This window comes from Papilio polytes, unplaced genomic scaffold (assembly GCF_000836215.1).
Source record: "Papilio polytes unplaced genomic scaffold, Ppol_1.0 DF824091.1, whole genome shotgun sequence".
Taxonomy (NCBI): domain Eukaryota; kingdom Metazoa; phylum Arthropoda; class Insecta; order Lepidoptera; family Papilionidae; genus Papilio; species Papilio polytes.
In genome coordinates this window covers 474843-497850 of record NW_013525113.1, presented here as the reverse complement: position 1 = coordinate 497850, position 23008 = coordinate 474843, and the positions used below count along the sequence as shown (strand labels likewise).

At 35.1% G+C, this 23008-nt stretch overlaps 4 protein-coding genes across 5 annotated transcripts in view; 1 reads left to right on the top strand and 3 right to left on the bottom strand.

Annotated features, from left to right (window-relative positions):
* Positions 1-937, bottom strand: part of LOC106099962 (tetratricopeptide repeat protein 36) — a 7678-nt gene extending 6741 nt beyond the window's left edge. The window contains exon 1 of the mRNA XM_013278660.1: positions 766-937. Coding sequence (XP_013134114.1) covers positions 766-886 — 121 coding nt within the window. The 5' untranslated portion in view covers positions 887-937. The remainder of the gene's footprint in view (positions 1-765) is intronic.
* A 4466-nt stretch (positions 938-5403) lies between these two features.
* LOC106099955 (SUZ domain-containing protein 1) lies at positions 5404-6638 on the bottom strand. The gene is made up of 3 exons (XM_013278649.1): positions 6578-6638; positions 6191-6486; positions 5404-6044 (listed from the first exon to the last, which is right to left on the bottom strand). The coding sequence occupies exons 1-3, from the start codon at positions 6635-6637 to the stop codon at positions 5813-5815; spliced, it is 588 nt and encodes a 195-aa protein (XP_013134103.1). The 5' UTR covers position 6638; the 3' UTR covers positions 5404-5812.
* A 263-nt stretch (positions 6639-6901) lies between these two features.
* On the top strand, positions 6902-12277 carry LOC106099959 (DNA-directed RNA polymerase I subunit RPA1). The gene is made up of 2 exons (XM_013278655.1): positions 6902-11278; positions 11401-12277. Exons 1-2 carry the CDS (start codon positions 7136-7138, stop codon positions 12220-12222), a joined length of 4965 nt encoding a protein of 1654 aa, XP_013134109.1. The 5' UTR covers positions 6902-7135; the 3' UTR covers positions 12223-12277.
* Positions 12278-12396: 119 nt separating this feature from the next.
* Positions 12397-23008, bottom strand: part of LOC106099961 (putative inorganic phosphate cotransporter) — a 37479-nt gene continuing 26867 nt past the window's right edge. For both annotated transcript variants that reach the window (XM_013278659.1, XM_013278658.1), the window contains exons 2-11: positions 19769-19947; positions 19243-19361; positions 18836-18965; positions 18577-18664; positions 18032-18258; positions 17626-17775; positions 16376-16508; positions 15517-15638; positions 14805-14924; positions 12397-14220 (exon numbers count right to left, since the gene is read on the bottom strand). In XM_013278659.1, the coding sequence (XP_013134113.1) occupies positions 14005-14220; positions 14805-14924; positions 15517-15638; positions 16376-16508; positions 17626-17775; positions 18032-18258; positions 18577-18664; positions 18836-18965; positions 19243-19361; positions 19769-19947 (1484 nt within the window). In that variant the 3' untranslated portion in view covers positions 12397-14004. The remainder of the gene's footprint in view (positions 14221-14804; positions 14925-15516; positions 15639-16375; positions 16509-17625; positions 17776-18031; positions 18259-18576; positions 18665-18835; positions 18966-19242; positions 19362-19768; positions 19948-23008) is intronic.

The window sequence follows — 23008 nt, the reverse complement described above, 5'->3', positions numbered from 1 at the left end:
AAAAAAAAATAAATATACCGACGAATTGAATACCTCCTTCTTTTGGGAAGTCGGTCAAAAAGCCGCCACTATATGTCCGGCGCCCACAGCGGGCGGCCCACCTGGCTCAACCCGAACGTCGGCACTGCTTAGTAATGCACCAAAATTTTTATCGTTTTTTAGAAAACTTCACAAACGGATGAAGGTAAAGTTGTAATACAGTTAAAGTTAATTTGGACAAGGACATAATTGGTTGTTCATATGTAACTCGCGGGAACGGTTAGCCGGTTTACACCGGTTAAACTCGACGTCGCAAGATAGATGTAAACACTCCTATATAACTTCATAATATGTTTGTTTTGGGACTTTTCCCGCCAGTTATATATGAATAGGCACTCCTAATATTTTTAAAGAACGAATCACACTAATATTAATATTGCGAAAGTTTGGATAATTAAATAGAAGATTGTTACTATGAATCTACAAAACCACTCAAAGGAAATAAAAGAATTTGGCACACAGAACATAATCCGGAAGAACACAAGCTATTGAAATAGTTAAATTAGAAAGAAAAATGTTTTGTCTACACTCGGACTAGCACTAGTTTAAAAAAAACAATTCATTAATGTTTTCCTCTTCGTATAAAACTACGCAGTTCGTTTCAGCTAACTTGTATTAAAAAACTCCGACTTTTGTTATTTATTTTTAAACAAAGAATATATATAAAACAACACAATCTAACAGTGTCGAATTTAATTAAATATATTATTGAAAATAAAAAAAAACCTGGTTCATCATCTTCGAAATTATCTTCGTTATCAGTAACGTCTCCGATAATCGCTGTGGGGTCAAATATACTCTTCAGTACAGCCCTATCTCTCTCACTTAACTTATCAAGTTCCGACATATTAGAATTTCCCTGTCAACTTAGACTAGTGAACCGTTTCGACGATTGAATCGTACTGAGTACAGGAATGTTGTCGAAACCTGTTTTTCGACGCATTTTATTGACGTTTATTAACATATTTGATAAATGAATTGTGTTCTGGATATTCCATACTCCATAAAAATGTTGTCCTGAACAATTCTTAAAACACGCAGTACTACTTTGTGTAAAAAAGATCGACAAGAACAATGGTCTGTTAAAACCTTAGTGATTGTCCCCTTCTAGCCTTCTTATTGCAGGAAAGGGAAAATTCAAAGTAATAATAAGGTACAAGAAAATTTAAGGTGTTAATAACATTTTCAAATAAAACAATTATAATTAACAATTAGATGGTTTTTTTCCCTCATCTTTCCCGCGTGTATGATGAATGATTTGTGCGCGTGTGTGTGTGGGTGTGTATATATGTGTGTGTGTATATATATGTGTGTGTGCGTGTGGTGTGTGTGTGCACGTGTGATTGTGAATTGTGTGTTATGTATGTGCTTGTTGAATATAATGGCCTCTGCATGTTGTATGGTTGTGTGTGTGTGTTACTTTAAAAATTATTTTCTTATAGGTAGAGAGGATGCATAGGACAGAATTGCATTTTCTCCCCTATAGAAAGGTAAGCAGCTTTATAAACAGCACCCATCATTGGAATAGCCGTTTTAAGATCTGCTGAAAATCTTACTATCGTTACTAATATACTAAATGCGAAAGTTTAGATAGAGTGATGTTTCTTAGCGTTTGTAGCCTAAACGGCTAAACGGATCTCCATGAAATTGTGCATAGACCTAAAGGATAGTCTGGAGAAACACATAGGCTACTTGCTTTTGTTTTTCTTGAAATAACACGGGCGGAGTCGCGGGCGAAAGCTAGTGATTAAATAAAACAAATAAAATCACACATATTTTTAACAAATATTTAATAATGTTCTCGGTTAAAATATAAATTCATAACCTAATTTACTTACAGAATACGCAGAGAGGGTTACAGTCGATTGACAATAGAAAACGATTCCGTTAGACGTGGCAACTGCTAGGAGTTGAGCACCAGTCTTCATACACATATTTACAACTCACGGCTCAGTTATGACAAAACAGAATAAGTTAGTTATAAAAATATATACTTTATTTATTAAAACTTTTTTAAATTGGTATTAAGAATGTGTACTCAAGATATTCAAATCAAGTGGTTTGTGATGAGTTTTATCTGAAGATTGAAACATCTGAGAGCGAGCGAACACCTTTGACTAAAGCATCGCAAAACTGTTGTGCGATTGTCGATTGTTTCGCAGCCAATTCAACTGTTTAGTTGCAAAATTAAAAAGTGTAGTCAAAGTTATCCACTCTTATTTCTTTCTTTACAAGCGAAAAGAAGTTGACAAGATCGGGGACGTTAGGAAATTTATAATTCCTTTGGGAGTCCCTTCTTCTGTCCATTTGTAGGCAACTCAAAACTTCTTTGCCATACTTCATATTACAAAATTGTGTTTTTTTAATAGTGTCTAATATTTAATACTAACTTCATACACATTCATAATTACAAATGTTATACACTTAACATAATCTATAATAGATGTTGGCACAAGAAGATATACAATTTGTAATAATATCTCAATAATAGCGCCTTGGGCGGAATTTATACGACATCCCTTTTGTCAGCGTTTAAGACGGGGTTAGGCTTATTTGAGACTAATTCACGGTTTTATGACGCCCTTCTAACGCCCTGGGCGGTCTCATAACCCTCGCCCTAACGCTGCACGGATGGCGATGTATTTTTGCATATATCGCAAATAGATTTTTTTTATACTTTAAGGTGACAATTGAGCAAACCACCGGAACTCGCCGAAACAGCGAAGCGATCGCTGTTCAGATATCCGCATTTGCAGATGCGTCGCCTACCACTAGAGGTGGGGACGTACAGAAAGAGGATATTACCCTTATTCGTCCCATCCTCTGACAAATTCACATAATTTAAAGGCTTGTTTGTTTCTTAAAATAGTATAAATTGTTCTTTTGCCAAAATTGGCACAAACACTGAGCCGTTGAAATTATATTTACATCAACATTCCCTTAAATAAACTTAATACATAAAAAAAGAATTAAATCTATAACAATCTTATTTTTAAAGTATATTTACACAAAGTTTATGACTTTAATATAAAAATATATTATCGAGTCATCGTAAAGATCCTATTTACAAAAATAGGGTTTAATTTCTCAATAAGCTCACATTTAAAAGATGCATGCCTAACGAAAAAGATACATTGATTGCCATACTCAGAATGGACACTAAGGGACACAATTTAGTTTAATTTCGAAATTCAGTAGTCTTTAAACGAGGAAGGCAATAACAGTATTTTTTTATTATCTATGGTTCTTAGGTGGCGTCTGTTTTCTTCATAGCACATTTCCATAGATATAAAACGTTTATATAGACATGTCTCGCTATGAAATATAAATGCATTGTAAACACAATACAAAGCCAGTGCTAATATTGTAAATAAAATATTAATTGCTATAACATGTCACCTCATAAGTGACACAATCACAATAATTTACTAAAACCTCCATCACATTAACAAATACCTTAAGATCCTTGTCACAGTTTGTCTTATCTTGTGTTAAATTCTGTGACAACTTTACATATAAGGTTAAGCAATAATTGACAATAGATGGCGCTGACAACAGTTGTAATATTAATCAAAAGTATTTAGATTAAATAGTAACATGGTTTATAAATTGTAAAATTATTGTTTATAACCAGTCAGCGCCATCTATTATCAATTATTGTCAACATGGACATAAATATGGATAGCAATAGAAAGACCAAAGTATTGATGGTTTGTGTAAAATACAATTACTTAAGGGAGTAAATTCAGATATTACGACAAATAGAAATGTACTGAACAATGGCTGTGCCGAACCTCTTTCCGGACAATGACAGGAATACTAACCACATTTCACCCAGACCCAATAACTTTCTTACTATTATTAGTAATAAACGTAATTATGACATTTCTCATTAGAATTTATGAGTCTCATTCTATTTTAAACAGAGGATAATGCAATCTCAATCCTATATTTACAATATTAGCACTGTAAATTAAACACACACTAAAATAATTTAACATCTAAATATAAATAGAAATTTAAGGCTTGCAATAAGACAATAATATATCACAATCCTTTCTGCCCAGTTCACACGAGGCCAGTAATTTAGTAGTACCAAGTGATTTAGTAAATGTCTTCACAATAATTTCGTATTTTTTCAACAAGTAACACTTAACAGTATGCGTCACTTAAGCAAAAAATTCAGAACATCTTGAGCAGTAGTCTTTTACTAATAACTTAGTACTCTAAATTACTTGCAGCAACCTTACTTACGAGTAGGCTTTGTTCAAACATTATCTACACAAATCTTTGTCATATCTACAAAAATTTCACTAAACTTCCTTTCAAAAATGTTAATTTAGAGTAAGAAAGAAAAAATTGTCTAACACAAACGAAATAATGCCAATACAACTTGAAGTTACCGTCTTTGTGCTTTAAAATCATAAATGTAATATACAGTAGAACCTCAATAAGTTAAAGTCCAAGGGAAACACACATTTTAAGTTATCAAGTCTATGTTATAGAGGTTTTGGGCTCTGATAGGAAGGGAACATATTTTTTTTCGAAGTTATAGAGGTTTTTAAGTTACCGAGGTTTGAGTTATCGAAGTTCTACTGTAATACTATGTCAAATCTCAAAACAATTAATATTTCCTATACACAGACATTCAGACATGCAGACAGACTGCTAGTATCAGTTTGTGTATAGCAACCCTTAAAAATAGTTGAGAAACAATAAAACCATTTCTGAGGGAGACAAGTCAGTTAGTGCAAAATCACTTTAAAGCCTTCTTTCTCTCATTTGACAGTTTTAACTGAAAAGTTTGTCTACACATGTACAGTTACAACTGAGCAGTATAACTTTTTAAATGTTCATGAAATTGTCAGTACTGAGATATGTAAGGTTTAAAAAGCACAAAGACAGAGGCTGAATCTTATGAAAATATACTTAACACCTAATCAACAAGTATTCTAATACTAATAAAAAATTGGTTATAGAAAAATTGTTACAAAAATTACGATGAAACAGTTTCGTCATAGACGGCACATACTTTTTAATTTAACTAATTGTATTTTAGTCTTCTAAATCACTCACAATTTCATAATTAAGTCCACACTAAGCAACACTTAAGTGACAATTAAATGATAATGAAAACTGATATACTATGAAATAATGAAACTTGACTTGCAAATTGTATCAATATATAAATGGTTATTATATACAATTACTATTGTATATAATGTCTTTGTTCCCACATGAGCAATATTTAATTTACCTAATAACAATCAATTTCCAAATTTCATCCAAAATTATTTAACTTCATTACTATAAATATAAATGCTCAAAAAATATGTAACATTCTCTCTACATATATTAAAAGTTTAAAAAAAAGAAATTAACTCAAAAAAATTATGTACATATGCAAACAAAGAAAAAAAATTTAAGTTGATACTTTTGCATGTTTTTGCTTGAATTTACAAGCCCAAGAATACATCGGAAATATTCTAGTTTTTAATGCTTTTGTAAACAAGGTTAATGAATTTTTCAGTAACATTGTAAATTACGTTGTGATAGATATTAATTTAAATTAAAAAATGTGTTACCCTATCAAATAATTTTAAAAATTTCATTAACATGTATATGTAACATTACTATAATAAATTTTATTATTTAGCACAATTGAGTTATACAAAACCTTAACTAAATATAGTCATTAAGATAATTAATTGAAGACAGTTGATCATGGATGGATGCTTAACAAGAAAATTTAGATTATCTTACATTGCCAATGCTACCTTCGGAGGAAACCTTTTGTACCATCAGGGCCTCTCGGTGTTCGTATCACTAAAACTCCTGGAGGTGGTGGGGAAGGGAATATTCCAGATGTATTAGCTCCCACTGGCAACCGCGCTAGGACCTTCCTCTCTTTCCCTTTGGTGTCACTATGACAGTTTTTTATTTTACCCGAACTTTGTGTGTCATTTATATTATTTGCTTGGAATTTCTCTTGTAACCGTGTCAAACTGTAACATTATAAAAGTTACATTAATAAAAAATAAACACACTATCATTATATTGAATTATAGTTAATAAAATAACATTCTGTATTACAGTGAAACTGGCAAGAAATAATAAAGTTATGAATGTAAACAATAACGTTCGAACATACTTATCGTCAATTACGTCCTCAGGGCTTCGTGCTTCGCCTAATATTCTTAAACGAGCTTGTTCATACTCTTTCTGTCTTTGTTCTAAAGTCTTTACTGGACGCGCGCGACTCTCGCCGTTGAGCTGGCCGCTCGCCAGACTTGACGGTCTCTTCAATATACGAATTGCTGGCTCCGGCATGATGCAGTGAGATCCAATACACGCGCTCTCCTCAACTATTACGTTAGTAACCTTGCAACCTTTCAGAGATTTCACGGGGGCAGGAACACTGGACATCAGTTTGATCTTGTTGTCTAACTGTAACAAAGAAATGTTTGTGCAACGATTCTTCTGGCGGCCGGCAGCGACGCGCGACATTCTTTCAGGTCTTTATCCCAGTATAACTTACGCCAATATCGTCCATGTCCTCCCAACTTTCACATACGTCAACTTCATCTTGGGCCGCCATGTTGACTGACTGATTAAAGAAGTAACAGATGAAAAATTTTATGTCTACGGAAAAAAAGTGTTAAGCGTTTTCGTTTTTCAATATGTTTGTTAAGAATTATTTATTATAAGATTATTTTAGTGTTTGTTTCCTGTAACATCCTTTCTACCTAAAGCGGTTTTCTTTAATTTAAAATACAAGGTGTTTTGATTTTTGTTTTGGAAAAAATGATTATGTAATCTGTTTGTCAATCAATCAGTGTGTCACTGTCACTTTTATTTTCCTTTCCCATGTGGTTTTGACTTTTCACAATTATTTTCGTGTCTGTGTTTTATTTATGTGGGGGTTTCGATCTTTGTAAAATCCATTAAAAACTGCAAAATGTAAAATATTCATTATTTGGATTTTAAGAATTATTAGTAAAAAATACGGCTCTATATATCTTTTACATGTAAAGTTACATTTCATATAGTATGATAGTGGAGGTTATTTGAAGACAGCACTATAAAATAAGAAGCCATGGGTTTAGATACTTTTACTTCAACAGTGCCTGAACTGGCCTCTTTTGATCTGGATTCTGTACAGTTCCTTATGTTCAGTGATGAAGATATAAAGAAATTAAGTGTCCTGAAAATAACGAATCCGATTTCATTCGATTCATTGGGAAATGCTACAAAAGGAGGTCTCTATGATACTGCAATGGGCCCTGTAAGAGACAGAAATGATTTTTGTGGCACTTGTTCAAATACTATGCTACACTGTACTGGACATTTTGGACACATAGAATTGCCTCTGGTGGTCGTCAATCCTTTATACATCAAAACAATTTATGTATTGTTCAGAATCAGCTGCTTGAAGTGCTTTAAAATCCAAATGGATGATAAAATGAAATCTATCTTAAAATTACAATTGGAATTGATTGAAGCAGGCCATGTCACTGCTGCTTTAGACTTAGAGAGTGTTGTTGGAGATGTCAAAAGTTATAACAGTGCAACATCTCCTGATAAACCTAACAAACTTATAAGAAGAAGTCAGAAATTATTAAAAACCAAAGATCCAATAAACAAAACCTTTCAAAGCAAAAACACTGATAAATTACGAACCAAAGTAATAAATAACTTTTTCAAAGCCATCAATATAACAAAGACTTGTATGTACTGTAGAAACAAACTGATCAAGGTGACTACATCTGATAATAAAATTATGTACAATATGACATCCGATGATGCAAAAGGTATAAAAATATTAATGCCGGATGAAATTAAACGCTATTGCAGTGCTATTACTCAAAATGATGATGACCTTCTATCATATTGCTTACCAGTGTTGAAAAATTCTAATTGTAAGCCTAGCAGTGATATATTTTTTATGCATGCAGTGCCTGTCCTTCCACCATCGGTCAGACCATGCAATGTATTGCGCGGAGAACTACTTGAACATCCCCAGACAAATATTTACAAAAGTATAATGAATTCATCATTCAAAGCGAGGGCAATTTTACAAGTCCTTTCATCATCAGATCAACAGAAAGCCATAGATGGTCTTGATACTAATCCAAGGCAAGCTTATGAAAGTGTAATGGGTAAATCGCCACCTGAAAAGCTGCATACAATCTGGCAAGATTTACAGAAACAAGTGAACTATTTACTCAGTTGTGAGGATCAAACTATGAGTCAAGGATTAAAACAGATTATAGAAAAGAAAACTGGTGTTATAAGAATGAATATGATGGGTAAAAGAGTTAATTTTGCTGCTCGGTCTGTTATCACCCCTGATCCCAATGTAGACATTGATGAGATTGGTATCCCTGCAGCTTTTGCTACAAAGCTCACTTACCCTGTACCAGTCACTGAATGGAATGTTGATGAACTAAGAAAAATGGTAATAAACGGCCCAAACAAACACCCAGGTGCTGAAAAGATTGAAATAAAAAATGGCAGAGTTATTAGAATACCTCCAGACTCTATTGAAAAGAGGAAGAGTCTTGCTAAGAGACTCCTAACTCCTGATGAGTATAAGACAGCAGGTTTAAAGATTGTACATAGACATCTAGTTAATGGTGATGCATTAATTTTGAACCGTCAACCATCTCTACACAAGCCAAGTATGATGGCTCATCGAGCAAGAATCCTCAAGGGAGAAAAAACTCTTAGGTTGCATTATGCTAACTGTAAGTCCTACAATGCTGATTTTGATGGTGATGAAATGAATGCACATTTTCCTCAGAATGAAATAGCAAGAAGTGAAGCTTACAACATAATGTCAGTTATTCATCAGTATCTTGTACCAAAAGATGGTACTCCCCTAAGTGGATTAATTCAAGATCATGTCATTTCTGGTGTAAAGATGTCAATAAGAGGTGCATTTTTCACAAAGTCAGACTATCAGCAGTTAGTATTTCAAGCTCTATCTAAACACAAGGGTGAAATCAAATTGTTACCACCTACAATTCTCAAACCAGTAGTATTGTGGTCCGGTAAACAAATTTTGTCAACAATAATTATCAATATTATACCTAAAGGAAAACCATGCCTGACATTAACAGGAAAGGCTAAGATTAGCTCAAAAGCATGGCAAAAAGAAAACCCAAGACCCTGGAATGCTGGTGGAACTCCATTCAAAGATGCAAACATAATGTCTGAAGCTGAAGTCATAATCAGAAAAGGTGAACTTCTCAGCGGAGTATTGGATAAAACGCACTATGGTGCTACTCCATATGGCTTAGTCCATTGTATGTATGAATTGTATGGAGGTGTATGCTCCAGTGCATTATTAAGTGCATTTTCGAAAGTGTTCACTTTTTATCTACAGTGGATAGGATTTACTCTTGGTGTAAGAGATATTTTGGTTACTGATGAAGCTAATAAAAAACGTGACGATTTGATATGTCTAGTTCGTCAGGTCGGCAGAGTCGCTGCCGCTAAAGCAACAGATCTCCCGGCAGATGCTGATGATAACACACTTAAAGAAACCATTGGCGAGATGCTTACGAAAGATCCTAAATTCAGACCCAATTTGGATAGGCAGTACAAGAGTGCACTGGATTCTTATACAAACAAAATAAACACAGTCTGTTTAACTGAAGGTTTATTAGAGAAATTTCCATACAACAATCTTCAATTGATGGTGCAGTCTGGTGCGAAAGGGTCAACTGTAAACACTATGCAAATTTCATGCTTGCTTGGTCAAATCGAATTGGAAGGAAAACGCCCGCCATTGATGATATCTGGACGGTCGCTTCCCAGCTTTTTGCCTTATGATCTTTCTCCTAGAGCTGGTGGATTTATCGATGGCCGGTTCATGACAGGGATACAACCTCAAGAGTTTTTCTTTCACTGTATGGCGGGTCGTGAAGGTCTCATTGATACAGCAGTAAAAACTAGTAGATCTGGCTACTTACAAAGATGCTTGATAAAACATCTAGAAGGTCTGGCTGTCTCATACGACTACACTGTCAGAGATTCCGATGGCAGTGTTATTCAAGTAGCATATGGAGAAGATGGTCTAGACGTTTTAAAATGCCAATTTCTCAATAAAAATCAATTTGAGTTTCTTGACATTAATTCAAATGCTGTTGTTTCTAAATCGACTATTAACAAACTGAAAGAAGGAGAAAGCACTAAGGATATTATGAAATCACAAAAGTCCTTGAAAAAATGGAAAAAGAAATATGGTAATCCATTTGAGAAAGTACGAGTAAGTCCTTTCACTCAGTTTTCAATTCTGGCAAGAAAAGATATAATACTTGATGAGAAACCGACGGATGAAACAAGAGATCCATTCTATTGGGAGCTAGAGAAAAAATGGCGATCGATGAGTGAAGAAGAGAAACAGGAGTATGCAAGGAAAAAGTGCCCTGATCCCGTAATTAGTAAATATTCCCCGCAGTATAGATTTGGTGTGATAAATGAACAATTAGATGGACTAATACAAAGCTACTTAAAGAACAGACAAGACACAGATAATAAGGAAATCACAGATAATGATAAATTTGTGGACATTATGAATGCTAAGTATTTGGCATCTATGGCAGCGCCAGGAGAACCTGTCGGCTTGTTAGCTGCGCAATCTATAGGAGAACCTTCAACACAGATGACACTGAATACCTTTCACTTCGCCGGAAGAGGTGATATGAACGTTACTTTGGGTATACCCCGATTAAGGGAAATCCTAATGACGGCATCAGCGAAGCTTAAAACTCCTAATATGGATATACCTTTCCGTCAAGATTTGCCGAACTTGAATAAGAAAGCAGAACGATTGAGGCAAAAATTGAACAGGGTTACTGTAGCAGATGTTTTAGAAAAAATAGATGTCGAGTGTGAAATCGTTACGAATCCAGATAGACAATTGAAGACTATATTGAAGTTCACATTCTTGCCGTATTCACAATACAAAACTCAATACGCGGTGAAACCGCCACAGATTATTAAGCACATGAAGAAATTTTTCCCTGAAATGTTTAGTGTTATTAAAAAGCAAGCGAAGGCCACGTGCGGTGTTGTATGGGCGACAGAAAAGGAAAAGAAGAAGCGAAAAGCAAATGACGATGAGGAAGAAGGCGAGGAGATTGTTCCAGAAGAAAAAGAGACAATCGGTAAAGACTTGAACGATGACAGCTCCGACGAAGAAGGACCTAATGATGACGATGATAATACCGAAGTAAGTTCCTATGCATTACAAAAAACGTTAATTTACTGTCGACATTTAAATCTGTGTGTTTGAAAATATGTAATTTGTTTGATATGTTTTGAAATCTTAAGAATTTTAATGTTTGTTCACAGGTGAAAATAAGAAATAAGAGAGCAGAAGAGCAGGAATATGAGGATCCAGAGTCCGAGGAAGAAGAAAAATCAGACGATGAAGGAACACCCGACGAGAATCAGACTATATTAATCGACGATGAAGCATTAGAAGCAAGTCAGAGTGAAGTGAACGCGGATGACAGCAGAATAATGAGCGACGTTATCGGAAGTATTCAGAACGCTACGAATTATACCTATGATACGAAGAACCACATGTGGTGCGAGTTGACTGTACTTTTCCCGATAAGTTTCTTGCGGGTCGATCTGTCCCAAGCTCTGCGCGACGCAGCCGCCAAATCAGTTATACATGAAGTGAAGAACATTAGAAGAGCTATAACGAATAAAGAAAAGAACATCCTTTACCTGAAGACGGAAGGTATAAATATTTTACAAATGTTCAAATATAATAATGTTTTAGACATAAACAAGCTCTACAGTAATGACATTCACGCCATAGCCAATACTTATGGTATAGAAGCGGCCAACAAAGTTATCATCAAAGAGATTCAAAATGTATTCAATGTCTATGGTATTACAGTGGATCCGAGACATTTGTCTCTGGTCGCTGATTATATGACGTATAACGGAATATTCGAGCCAATGAGTAGGAAAGGTATGGAGTCGTCGACGTCACCGCTGCAGCAAATGTCGTTCGAATCTTCGTTGATATTCTTAAAAGAAGCGATTTTGAACTCAAAGACGGATAACATTCGTTCAGCATCGAGTTGCCTTATGATGGGACAGCTTTGCAAGAGTGGTACTGGCGCGTTTAGCTTGCAACACAGCGCATTTGTTAATTAATACAATAATGTTAAAAGTATATAATTTAGTGTAATAAAGATTTATGTACTTGAAATCGCCTATTATTTTAAAATCATAGTTTTAACTTATTTGTCTGTCTAACTAGGCTGTTAAAACAAGCGGAACTGGGAAATCTATAAGAGAAAAGGATATACGAAAATGAAACGAAGTAAATGTTTTAAAAACATCTGTTATATTTCCAGACATTTAAAGTAAAGCTTATAAAAAAAACATTTGTCTATTTCGCACAGCACTATGGTCAGCGATGTGTTTGACACACCACAGAGGTTTTGTACTTTTTGTGGCAGAAATACAATAAAACTTGCGAAAGTGTTGTAAAAAATAGTAGATTAATTCATATAAAGACATTAAGGCCATTTTGGTGAGATTTGCACATCGAATTGAATCCTGGCAACATATACGTACTAACTATTTAAATATATGTAGAAGATTCATATAAACAGTATTGAAAAAAAACAATTTGAACTTTAGAATATCTTTAAAATTGAAAAAATATGTCGAGGACAAATGTATTTGTAGTAACGCAGCCTTAAAATTTCTTTACACATGAAATAGACATTTATAATACTTGTTGTAATATCAAACGACTTAAATATAGTAATCCTGGTCATATAATACTTATTTTTATCGTAATATATTGATTAAATGAAACACTTATGATCACATTAGCTCTAGGACAACGGTACATACGAAAAATCTATAAATATATCTTACGGTATGGCTTAACGGAAAAAAATCGCTTAAAGCGGGGAGGGAAGTAACATATCTCACAACACATTTCAGTTTGGCACTAACTTTAGATCATAGACTAAATGCATTGGCGCCAAGAAGCAAAAAACGTAGAATGGGAGCTCACTTGAGTTTTTCACACGCAGCAAAAAACGGAAGTCAACTCGTGTTCCTTTTCACGCATATTGTTGCATTTTTTATGAACCATTTTATAGATTATCTGTATATACCTAATGCTTAGTCTATGACAAATATTTAGTGAAGCTCTGCAACTTAACGTAATTAAATTCGAGGTTTTAAAATTATTTTTTTCATAAATATTTTCAATTCGAGGACAATTTTTTTATCTTTACACCAAATAATACGAACCAGCGTATTGGAACAAATCTAACGTAGTTTTTTTAAATATAACAGACACTGGCTAGGACGGTAATTTTTTTAGTAACATCTTGGACCCAAAGTTATTTACGTTTTTCAAATATAAATGTAGACCCTCGATATAAATAAAAAATACCATAACGGTTCTTATAAAATTAGCAATTAATATCGACACGGGTTTCCGTCAGTTACTAGTGATTATCACAGCCTTTATGATGTGCGTCTTTGTGGCTCACAATAGACAATATTCAAATAAATTTAAGGCTTGAAAGCCTTGCGTATCAAAATTTCTGTTAACGAGGACATTTGGATTATTATTAAAGAAGAATTAATTTAAAAATTCGAACAAAAACATCGATTTTTATTGTCGCGTTTTTACCAGTTTCCTCTAAGTTAGAAACCCGTATCGAATGCTCAAGCTGAGTTAACAAAATTCTCTGATATTTTACATTACTTACATTTAATTAGAATATCTTATCTTCGCTAAAGACAATCAATTCTATTTGCGATTTTTGTTCAAGATGACAAAGATTAAAAATATCGCAGACATTTCGACAGCTACTAATACTCGAAGAATAAATATCGCTTATAATATATTAAATGTACAATGTCATATATTAACAAAGTTTGGTTTATCCAGTCACTAGAGGTTAGTTATTGCGCGGTTTCCGCCTCGTTGGTGTTTTTGTTGGCTTTCTTTTGGAGTTTGTCTGCCTTTTTGGCTGCGGCCTTCTTAGCGAGCGCGTCGTCCTCCGCGGGGTTGTCCCACTCCTGGCGGCGGCCGGAACCGAACACGTTGTAGAATGTGGCACAGAATATGTAGACGCCGCCCGCGATGTAGAACACTTTCCTCCACTGCGCTTGTGTCGGCTGAATGTTATGCAACATGTTAATACTCGGTTCACAGTAAGCCAGTACAGTTAATAAAATGTATACCACAATAAAACATGCATAAGCTGAAACAATATTTATGTACGCAAGGCGCTAGTGAAAAAAAACCATTGAGGTTTATTTAGCGTTTTGTATATTAAACTAGTTTTTTATGGTTTTATGTTAAAAGAAAAAAAAAAGTTGGACAGTTGCACTGGCCTGGCATAGATTATATGACATACAGTAGCCGGTCAGTGTTCAAATATGTTAAGAGCGTTACTGCTCAACTCTTGGCCAGGTGTGAACAGCGCCTTATATTTGTGCATAACGTTGTCATTACTTAGATAAGTTTAGGGTCAAATTGCTGAATTATTAACGTTTTTAAGGAATTGTGTTCGTTTAATGGCCAATTTATCGAGTCTAAAATCAATTATGCGTCACACAAAAACACTAAAAACGAAAGCCAATTTCGCTAAGATATATTTTTATTACCAAACGATAAAGTGGTAGTTATTGGTTTTACGACCTGTGATGTATTATTACCAATAAAATATTTGTATATACTAATAATGTGTTATCCTTACCCTGCCTTCAATGATGTATCCAGCGACAATGGGCGCGAGCAGCCCCGTCAGGTTGGCGAGGCAGTTGGTGAACGACATCAAGATGCCCGCGAACCTCGGAGATATATCCAAGTGGTTCACCTGCGGACGATACATTTACTATTAGACGAACTGTCGACAAAATAAAAAAAAATGTCTATTACAATCCCGCATCCATCAGCTACCAGTCAAAATCCCGTCAAATAGGAGGAAACCATATATATTTTATTAGATATATATATCAAAATAGAAAATAAATAAAAAATAAGTAAAAAAAAAATAAAAAAAACACAAGGTAAAGAAACTAGAAAAAAAAACTACAAAGATAACAAGGTTGCTGCAAAAAACATAGCAGCAGGAAATAATGAATTTAAAAAAAAAAAAATCCCGTCAAAATTGGTCCACTCTTTCCGGAAATAGTGGTCGTCTCCGATTTTGACAGTGCGGAATTTGAAAAGATAGCCTATAACATGCCTGTCCACGTCAGCTACCTTTCAGCGAAATTCCCGTCAAAAACGGCCTAACGGTTAGGGAGATTGCCGGGAACAAACACATAGACATTTATTTTTTGTTGTCAGCAATACAAATGTCTTCGCGAAATATGTATTTTTTTCGATATTATTTACACACACTCCAATTACATAATTTTATATCTAAACCAATCAGAATATCTGATAATTTGACGTAAACGCACCTTAAACCCAGAGTAGATACCGCCGTTGAAGCCCACTCCGACGGCCAGTATGGCGACGGTGGCGGCGGGGTTGCAGCCCGTGTTGGCCGCGATGAACAAACCTATCGCGGGCCCGTACTCGCCTGCCACATAAACAATAAAATAGTAACTACTACGCATATTGAAATTATTTACTGAACTGGCGAAAGCTCTCCCGCTTCTTAAAGCGAAAAAAAAAACCCGCGACTCTGACCGAGTGGGATTAAAATACAAAAAAAAATAATTATAATACTAGTAAGAAGTAAGATAAGATGGATTTATGCCGAGTTTCTGAAGTTTCCATTTATTTTAGTTATAGCTAGTAATTCATTAGTGTTAGGTTGTCCTAAATTTCAACGGAGTAAAACTCGAGTTATGCAGTTCGGAAACGCATATCATGAAGTTATCGAAACAAAAACACTAACAAGTGGTTAAATGTATCTGAAAAACCAGTTATTAATCCTGGACACAAGAGATTTCAGATCTTAAAACTAGGGTTGTAATGGAGGCCATTTTAACGGAAGTGGATGCAGATGCGGAGTTATCATTTTTTGAGGAAATTCCGCACTTGCGGATGCGGAAGCGGGGGTCCGTAACAACCCTACTTTAAAGCATCAAAAGCTTGGATCCGCAATTATTGATCAGGTTAAGAAAATGCGCACACCTTTGACTAAACTATCGCACAACTATTTAGTCGTACTTGGATTTCTATTAGTTTATATGTAGATTACACTACTCGATTATTAGCTATGCAACTAAACAGTTGAAGTTGTGAAACAATCGACAATCGCACAACAGTTGTACGATATAGTCAAAAGAAAAAAAGAGATGTCTCACTCACCGATACTGTTGATGATCTTCCTGACCTGCGTGTGGTTGAACCTGCCGCTGGACAGCATCCAGTCCGCCACCACCGAGATGAACATGGAGAACAGCCACATGCAGAGGTACGGCAGCGCGGACACGAAGCCGTTCTGTACCACAGGCGTACATTTAGAGACGCGCACCTTTGACTACAACTATACTACGGCTGTTTTTTTATGAAAATATTAGTCGATTTTGTTACTTTACTAACATTTCCTTTATAAGCTCTAGGGTTCGGCTAGGATATGGTTGACGACAACATTCGAATTGCATGATTCGAACCGTAATTTTCGAACGTAGCTTATTAATGGTGAAGAAATTTTTAAAATTGGCCCAGTACTTTTTATGTTATTTCAATACATACATAAATACAAATCTTTCTTTATAATATTAGTATTTTTAGACAACTTATTTTATTGATACTGTCGCTTTAAACTCAGAGCAACACTTCTCGTCCAGAGCCAGGTTGCGCGCCAATCTATCCATACTTCTAGTGACATTGACAGCTGTCAGCTAGGGACGTCACGTTTATGCCGATAATCTAGAGTTGCGCCAATTCTATAGCACGGTACTAATTTTGTTCCTAACAGTATAGATAACGATTCCCTGGAATTCAAATTGGAATTGCAAGATTGATGGCATAAAACAAAGTTAAAGTAATAAGAAGATGTAAGTTATTTTTACTTGACGTAAATCAATGGGAGGTCTCGCGTTAACGACGCACCGCAGGGTTCAAAGGTGGGGGTCAAATTGTTTGACACAATGAATCATTGCGGTCGAGAATTCAGCCTGCGAATTGAATTTATTCGTGATTCGATAAATTGAAGAAGAATTAAAACTAGAATTAACCATAAACTATTATTTATACAAGTATAAGTTATTGCCCGCGACTCCGTCCGCACAGAATTAAAAAAAAATGTAATATACAACCTTTGTTAATCAGTGATAATATAGCTTTCTAATATAATAATTTGAAATCGGAAATGATTTTTTTAATTACACGCACACCAAGTCGCGAACGACAGCTAGTATACTATAATATTATAAAGAAGAAACATTTATATTTAATATGTATTGAAATAAAGCAAAAACTACTGGGCCGATTTCAAATTCTTTCACCATTAAAAAGCTTCGTTATCCCTAAGTAACATAGGCTATTCTTTTTAATTATTTTTTAATTTCACGCGGATGAAGTCCCGAGCAACAGATTTTTCAACATATACTTACATCCTTGATAGAGAAGTGGAGGACTTGTCTCATGAACGTGGGCAGCTCCGTCATCAGCGTCTCGTAGCCGTAGTTCTGTCCCATGTGCGCCAGCATGATGGCCCAGAACGGCATCGACAGCAATATCTTGCACCACGGGATCGGCGGAGACTGGACAACGTGCAATTAGTATAAAAACCCGAGAAACAACTATTGTAACCGAACAATCCACCAAGGAATGTGCTGGTTGGGGACTTAGAAAGATTGTCGAAAGATACCAGGACCTCATAAAACATGAGACATAAAAGTATTTTTATTTCCTTAAGTACATTTTCACTTGATTGGCAATGTTACCAATTAAGTTTATTTCGGAAATAGAGAATTTGTAAGCTGCTTGTTAAATCCAAAAGAATAAAGTTGCACTTACGCTGGAGCCGGCAGCGCCCCATAGCGAGCTTAAGATGTATTTCTTCTCCGCCTCCTTGATCCTGGGGCAGACTTCAGGGTCCTCGGAGACGAGGAAGAGGAAGGCGAGGCACCAGACTGTGCCGATGATTCCGAAGACGTAGAAGATGGAGGGCCAGCCGCCCGCGAAGCCGTACGCCGACAGCAGCCCCGACAGCGGCATGGAGATCACTGTGCCGAACTGCGCGCCTGCAAGTTATGACGTCCTGGTAACTGCCGCGCATTACACACCTCAAATATATGAACTAGTTGTTGTAGGCGACTTCGGCCGCGTGAAAATAATTAAAAATATACCTTATGTTACTCAGAGATAACATAGCTTTTTAATGATGCAAGATTTTTTGTAATCGGCCCAGTAGTTTTAGAGTTCTTGTAATACATACAAAATACAAACCTTGTAATAATATTATTATAGATTTCATAATTATCACAAAACATCGCGTTACCTGTTACCGATGCTGATTATATTTAAGGAATAAAAAAAATGTAATGTTTTGGTTTTTTTACCGGCATATACAGCTGCACCCATCCGACTTCTCTCGTTGGGCGGAATCCATTTCGCCAACATGGCGTGCGAACACGGCACAATCGGTCCCTACAATGAAATTTTACACAATTCTAAAATCGCATTTTAAGAGGTTCACATTTACGAAAAGAACAGAGGAAATTGAAGATACTTCTTTCAAAGCAGTTATTTAAAGATCACTTTTAAATAACAACATTTCTGATTATTCTGGATCCACTAATATGTAGAATATTTTCTCACCTCTCCCAGGCCCTGTATAAACCGCACGAGGATGAGCCACTCGTAGCCAGCCTCCGCGGCGATGGGCACCAGCAGACCGAACACGGAGTTGATCAACATTCCGACACCCAAGAACAGACGCGCACCAAATCTGAACAAAACAATAAGGTAATTTAAAAAACCAATAAATCGTTAGACAATCTTACTAATATTATAAATGCAAAGTTTAGATGGATATTTGGTAGAGTTTCTAGCCTAAACGTCTGAACGGATCTCGACTAATTTTGGCATAGACAATTTGGAAGAACACATAGGCTACTCGCTTTTGTTATTTTTAATTTCACGCGAACGGAATCGCGGGCGAAAGCTAGTAAGTCTATAAAGGTGGATATACAAAAAGTAACTATTTTTTCCTTATTACTGCTTACCTCTTAGATAATATACCGAAGGGAATCTGCGTGATGACGTAACCGTAGAAGAAAGAGGAGAGGATGTATCCTTGCAGCGTTGAGCTCCAAACGAAGGAGCCGTCTTGTGACGCCGCCGCCTGCAACAAGACGTGGTTCAAATCATACAATTTACAGTACACAATCTTTTATACAAGTATCAGATAGTTAAGAGAGTTTTGAAAGTGATCCATCGACGGAACGGACAACGAACCGTTCTTAAAATTTTGATCTCAGATCCTTAATACATTCTCAACTGGAGTTAACAAGCGCGCGCGCACATTTAAGTAAACTATGGCACAACTTTTTAGTCGCGCATAGATTCCTATGAGCTTACATGAGAAGGTGCGCACACTACTTGATTTTAGTTGTACAACTAAACAATTGAATGGTCTGCGAAACAATCGACAATCGACGATTTAGTCAACTGTGTGCGGCCGCTCTATAAGTCGCAAATAAACTTTTATTACCTACTTTTGGAGATGAATTTCTGGCTGGTGTTACTTACATTGGTGGCATTAGCATCGACATTCCCGCACTCGGTGTCCATAGCTTCCTTGTGGACGGGTAGGGCCGTGTGGTTCACCATGGCAACAATGGCCACGGACATATTGGTACGCATTATATACGCGTTTGCCATACCCAGGAACAACATGAATGTCACCCAGTGGCGAGTGCCGAGACCACCTGTCAAAGAAATTAATTTATTAAAACAAACATATTTATTAACGACTAGCTTTCGCCCGCGACTCCGTTCGCGTGTAATTAGAAAAATTAAAGTGAGTAGCCTATGTGTTCTTCCAGACTATCCTCTACATCTATACCAAATTTCATCAAGATCCGTTCAGCAGTTTAGGTTACAAACTCTAACAAACATCGGTCTAAACTTTCGCATTTATAATATTAACTATTAAGATTAACAAAAACCTTCAAATTGGATAATATGGGGTCAATAGATGTATTGTTAGTTTATTTTTAGATAGCATCGAGTGTGGCTGTGATGATGAGTGACGTGTGACAGCGACACCTTCCGGCGATTTTGTACAATTGTCCACGCTAAGGGTATACAATCGAGTAACGGCCGAATATCCTTGAGACAGATTCGAAATCATTTTATTTACTTTATGAAAAACGGAGCACGAAAGTTACCATTTTAATATGATAGGTATTCTTACTATATGCTTTTCTTTAAAATTTGTCTGTAATTTGTTTAAAATGAAGACTTTTTTTCAATAGTTTACACAATATAGTATCGGAAAGTTCAAACAGAAGTACACACAGCTAAATAAACACAATTCTTTATCTATACTCTTTAATACGTAATATTATCGATAAAACCAGTTGTAACTATATAGAACCTTTTACCCGACAAAACTAAATATGTTCTGATATCGCTTTTTACGATTACGCGTTAGAAGCGATTCAATTGTTTACCCTGATTGGATTATTATAATTAGTAAGTAGATAATTGTCATTATTACTAGATAATCTGTAAATTATTTCGATGTATTATTTTGCTTCCACATACGAACAAACTAATGTAATCATGGCTGTATTCTATCATAAGTTTATTACAATTTCTTACTCGTAAAATAGCATCTAAAATATTCCGATTGATGTTCGTAATCCAAGGTTTTTAGATTGCAATTATTTATGTAACAATGTTGACCACTTTTTAGTGTTATTACATGCTGGCAATATAAATAGCGATAATATTCATTTGATAAATCTTATGTTTTAAAATTTTCTATAGTTAGAAAAATAACAAATAAATCGTAATAGCTTCTGTAGGTCATTTCCGTCACGATATATACGTCATGTTACCTTAACTAGAACTTGGCAACATTATACTTTATTGCCGCCAAAACGTCAATTCTTGTCTTTGGGCTAATCTAAAATAGTTTATTAAATTAGATTAATTAACTATACGATTATTTCACTACTTTGTAAAAACATATGTTAAAAGATCTAAATGTTAATTTTTTTGACATTTATAACGAATATTTAATGGCGGGAAATTCCGACCTGTCAATATTTCTTGTGTGAAAATCGTCATTGTTGGCAATAGACAAAAGAGTTTATGTAATAGTTATGCACTGCCCTTGTAATAAAAATGGATTCATAGGATGTTATCAACATAAAACCATTTTAGGTTATCCAAATTGAATTAAAGCAACATAAAATTTTTATGTCTTTCTCGCCTAAAGTAATAAAGCTGCTGTAATGTAAATGGTCTTTGCCTCGAATGCCAAGAACATTCGCACGTTTAACGGTTATTTTTAGAGTGAAAAAAAGTACAGCTAAATTTTGCTTTCGTGAAAATTTACCATGAAATATGACAAAATTTTATCTCTCGATATTGTTTAATATAAAATTGTCTTTAGTAATTGGCAGAAACATTTAAAAACATTAGTTAATTAGTTAGGCAGCTGTTTTTACGTAGTTATCAAGATTTTGAACATAGACAATGCCCTTCCTAAATTACAGTTATCTATATCTATGCTTCTATTCTAATATTACAAAAAAGAAAGATTTGTTTATTGGATTTTTGTATATTTTGAAATAATTCGATAAGTACTGGACCGATTTCTAAAATTCTTACACCATTAAAAAGGTATGTTATCACTGTGTAACAAAGGCTATTTTTTTTAAATTCACGGAGGCAAAGTCGCGAGCATCAGCTAGTTAATTAAACATTTTATTTAGATTAATTTGGTTTGATGAAAACACTAGTTTAATGTGTTTACAAAATATCGAAATCCATACATCAAAGTATTTAATATTTTGATCCAACAATAGTGACGTCAATCAAAGATTTTGCACGATAAATGAGTGCATATTTTATTTATAAAACACGAATAAATTGTGTGAAATTTCATAGAAAAATCTTTAGACAGCGTAAAAGTCGTAGTCGATTTGATTTTATCCTAGTATCCGAATAACAAGCAAGATAAAAAATATCAAGGCATCTTTCATTGAATTAAAATGTATTATGTCAATTGTTTTTATAAGTTTTTTCAAGCAGTTTTACTCCTATGTGAATATTATGAACAAAGAACTGAGCGCTGTGTATTGGGACGTAGGTCCTCTTGGGAATGCATTGTAACTGGCAAGTGTAACTTTATTTAAATTATTGTTAAAAAAAAAAAACATCATAGATGTGCGAAAAATATTTGCTTGTTATAGTTTTGTACCTCAAAATAATGCTAGAAAGTGAATTACTTATTGTGAGTAAAAAAGCAGTTATTTTTTTAATTCTTTTATTAAATCCAGTGTAGTGCTTTGGAAGCCTTAGAATGAACCCTCGGACGCACTTATTGTGCTTCTAATGAAGAGACCAACCACAACTCCACATAGATAAGCACAAAAAACTAATTGACATTACTTTACATTACATTATTAGTACAATAGTTTAGTGGAAAGGGGTCTTAATATTACAGAGACGCAACCAACAGGCATATTTTAGGTTATGACGCGGCAGCGTTCAGTGATAATTTCCACATCCACGCACGCTTGTTGTCAGAGTGACGTCGGCGTGCGATTGCCACCGCTTTGATGTTCTACTAGGGTTGTCAAAATAAACTTATGCAAGCCACACACGTTAGGTTTACTATGACAAACTCAAACAGTGGTAGTGCCCGCTTTAACTTCTTCGCACGAATGGGCCGGCTCGCCCGATGCAATACCACGACCACACAGAAGACAGGCGTGAAGTGGAAGTAATTCCGCGTTTCGTCTGATGAGTGTG